This window comes from Microtus ochrogaster, unplaced genomic scaffold (genome assembly GCF_000317375.1).
Source record: "Microtus ochrogaster isolate Prairie Vole_2 unplaced genomic scaffold, MicOch1.0 UNK60, whole genome shotgun sequence".
NCBI classification, from domain to species: domain Eukaryota; kingdom Metazoa; phylum Chordata; class Mammalia; order Rodentia; family Cricetidae; genus Microtus; species Microtus ochrogaster.
In genome coordinates, this window is record NW_004949158.1 from 1,032,730 (window position 1) to 1,036,236 (window position 3,507).

The 3,507-nt window shown below is 40.2% G+C and overlaps 1 protein-coding gene across 5 annotated transcripts in view; it reads left to right on the forward strand.

The window, feature by feature from the left end:
• St7l (suppression of tumorigenicity 7 like) overlaps nucleotides 1-3,507 on the forward strand; it is a 62,517-nt gene that overhangs the window by 32,800 nt on the left and 26,210 nt on the right. For all 5 annotated transcript variants that reach the window (XM_026777366.1, XM_026777367.1, XM_005369770.3 and 2 more), the window contains exons 10-11: nucleotides 1,660-1,732; nucleotides 3,012-3,114. In XM_026777366.1, the coding sequence (XP_026633167.1) occupies nucleotides 1,660-1,732; nucleotides 3,012-3,114 (176 nt within the window). The remainder of the gene's footprint in view (nucleotides 1-1,659; nucleotides 1,733-3,011; nucleotides 3,115-3,507) is intronic.

Here is a 3,507-nt window from a genome sequence, read left to right on the forward strand (position 1 = left end):
CTCCTGCCTCCTGCCTCCTGCCTCCTGCCTCCTGCCTCCTGCCTCCTGCCTCCTGCCTCCTGCCTCCTGCCTCCTGCCTCCTGCCTCCGCTTCCTGAGTCCTGGGGTTAAATGTATATGCCACCATGTCCAGCTAGGATTTTTTTAAATGTGCATACATTTCTTTTTGTTTGTTTGTTTTTGTTTTGTTTTGTTTTGTTTTTTGAGACAGGGTTTCTCTGTAGCTTTGGTGCCTGTCCGGGAACTAGCTCTTGTAGACCAGGCTGACCTCGAATTCCCAGAGATTCACCTACCTCTGCCTCCTGAGTGCTGGGATTAAAGGCGTGTGCCACCACTGCCCGGCTGTGCATACATTTCTTAAGGTTTAGGGCTTCATAAGTTTATTTTTAAAAAATCTTAATTTAATAACCCTGGCTCAGCTCTTTCGAGTTTCTCTGTCATTATTTATTCTGATTTTAGTCTTTCCCCTTTTATATACAATTGATAAAAGTCCATGCAGCAAACCTCCCAGCCTCATTAGAACCTAACGTGGAAGCCGCTCACCTTTGTCTTGTCAGAGGTTCCTCCCACTAGTTTAGGAATCCCCACGACTTGGGAAAGTTGAAGTGTGATACATTTGGAAGGTGAAATTGCTTTCTTTTATACATCTGGAATTTTTAGGCAGATCTTCGCAATAGTTTAGACTCAAAGGAAAATTTGTGAGCAACCCATTCCATATGTAACCTACTGGGTACATAGCCTGTTGTGATATTTGTGATGTGCAAGCTTAGGAACTGAGTATCCAAAGTCAGAAGGGGATCTGATTTGTTTAGAATAAAGGAAAACCCACTAAATTGATAGGGCCTGCATTATTTGGTATGCTCTGTGGGTTACTGTTTACACGGCTCACTGTACATCACTGTGCAGACCCACTGTCACTGGAAACCAGCTTTCTCCCTGAGATCTCCACCTACTGTGTAGTCTCGAGCTCAGAGTGTCATGCAAGCGCGCCACTCTCTTCTAAGACCACTGTTTTCTGAAAAAGGATTTGTATTTTTTTATGATCTCAAGTTAACTTCATACTTGATGTTAACACATCAAGTTACTTAATGTGGTTCTTTAAGAAAATGTAGGAAAACTAAAAACTTAGGGAAAAAGTTAAAATTAATCCAGATATAATAGCAGTTAAGTATTTTAATTTTTTCAAACCTTAGTTTTTACATTTAATTATACTGTGGATTTCTTCTGACTAGTCTTATTGTAAACAGATTATTATCGATGTTTGTAGAATATCTGTTGTCATCATATAGAGGACTTATGTCAACATAGTTTAATCTCTACTAAGAGGTATGGAAAGAGGTCTAGGCTGGGTTGCACCCAGGAGGTAAAAGCAGGCAGATCTTTGTGAGTTTGAGGCCAGTTTGGTCTATAAGAAACTACACTGGGAAACCCCATCTCGAAAAACCATAAAAAAAAAAAAAGTGAGAGAGAGGGAGAAAGAGAGATCAATAAAGTTGCTACTAGCCCAGGGATATGCCAACTAGTAAATAGTAAAATCTAGAATCAAACTTAGATCTTCCAACAATGTGTCCAGATGCCTATGTCACTGTATTGCAGCTGATGAATTTGTACTATGAGTTATCATTTTTAATCCCTACCTAAGTTGACAATATTGTTACAGATATAAGCCTTCCAAAGTCGGCAGCCATCTGCTACACAGCAGCACTGTTGAAAACAAGGACTGTTTCAGATAAGTGAGTACTTTTGAAACCACAATCATTTGGAAAGACTGCTGAACATTTAATAAGGGTTTTTCCTCTACTGACTTTTAAACAATGCGCTTTCTCCTCTCTATTTCCTCCTGAATAACCCTTACCCTTTTGTGACTGAGGTTTCTCACTGCATGTGGTTTGATGACAGAGCTATTTCGAGTTAAGTAAGCTGGTACTCAGATTCAAACTACCACACAGTAGATGTAGCTGGGCAAGTTGTTACTTTGAGAGTAATATGGCTGAGGGGTGGCTGGAGAAATGGCTCAGCAGTTAAGAGCACTGACTGCTCTTTAGAAGACCTGGGTTCAATTCCCAGCACCCATATGGCGCTCACGACGATTTGTGATTCCAGTTCCAGGGAACCCAACACACAGACACACATTCAGACAAAATACAAAAGCACATGGAAATAAAATTATAAAAAAGGAAATAATATTGTAGGGTGGTTGAATGAGGATGATATGTGTCAAGTTACTACAGCAGGTTCAAGAAGAGCCCACAGAGAATTGAGTGTGAAGCTTATAACTGCAACACCAGCCTTTGGAAGGAGGAGCAGGAGTCAAAGCTAGCCTTGGCTACGTAACAAGCTAAAGGCCATCCTGGTGTATATATGTCTCAAAAAAAAGTACACCTTTAATGTGGTAACAGTGATTCTGTTAACAACAAGGTACAGGTAGATGAGCTGGCTTCATCTTACCCTTCCACTGAAGTTACTCTCCCTTTCTTACACCTTTGGCTCTCCTTAGTTCTCCTTATTTGGCAGTTGAGATATGCAAAATCTGGACAGGTCCAGTGATGAGACCCTATCTCAATAAAAAAATTATTATTTAATTGAGAGTCAGAGACCAACCAAATGGTGCTCATCAAGAGTAGTATATCTTGATATAAATTGGAATAAAATATTCGCAGTTTCTTGTCACCTAAAAATTTTATAAAAGTCTGGATTGTGTTTGCTAGATTTTTTGAGTTCCTCAGTGGCATTTCTTACTGTAGCTACCCTTCTCAGAGTGGGCTCAATGAACCTCTCCAAAGGCTCTCTGACTTCAGGCTGCGATTTTCATTCCTTCTGTGGCCTGGTGCACACCGTTGAGCCAGAGGCTTTACTTTCATTTTTATTGGTTGTATGGTTTTGCCTTTGGATCATTGCCAGAAACATCTTTGATTTGAGGAATATATTGTAATCTGAATCCATGTTTATCATTCCCAATAGACTTTGTACATGTAGTTTGTTCATTTCTTCGTCCTGTGGTTTTCTTTACAGATTCTCTCCAGAAACAGCATCCAGAAGAGGGTTAAGCACAGCAGAAATTAATGCTGTGGAAGCAATTCATAGAGCTGTGGAGTTTAATCCACATGTTCCCAAAGTAAGAAATTTTATAACAAAAATACTACTTTTATTTAAATTTAACAAATTTATGACAATAGACCAAAATGTATGGTTTGTCATACATTGGATCCGAATTGTTTAGTCTGCTCTATTTGCCTTCATCTTGAAAGGGATACTAATAAGGCATTTACAAACAGTTCGAGGTCAGGGATGTAGTTCTGTTAGCAGTGCTTATGTTGCATACATGAAGCCCTGACTTTAATATGTGGTGTTGCAGAAACCAAGCCTGGTGGTGGCTCATGCTTGGAATCCTAGAATTTGGAATGTGGAGGCAAAAGGATCAGAAGTTCAAGGTCTCTCTCTCTCTCTCTCTCTCTCTCTCTCTCTCTCTCTCTCTCTCTCTCTCCCTCTCCCTCTCCCTCTCCCTCTC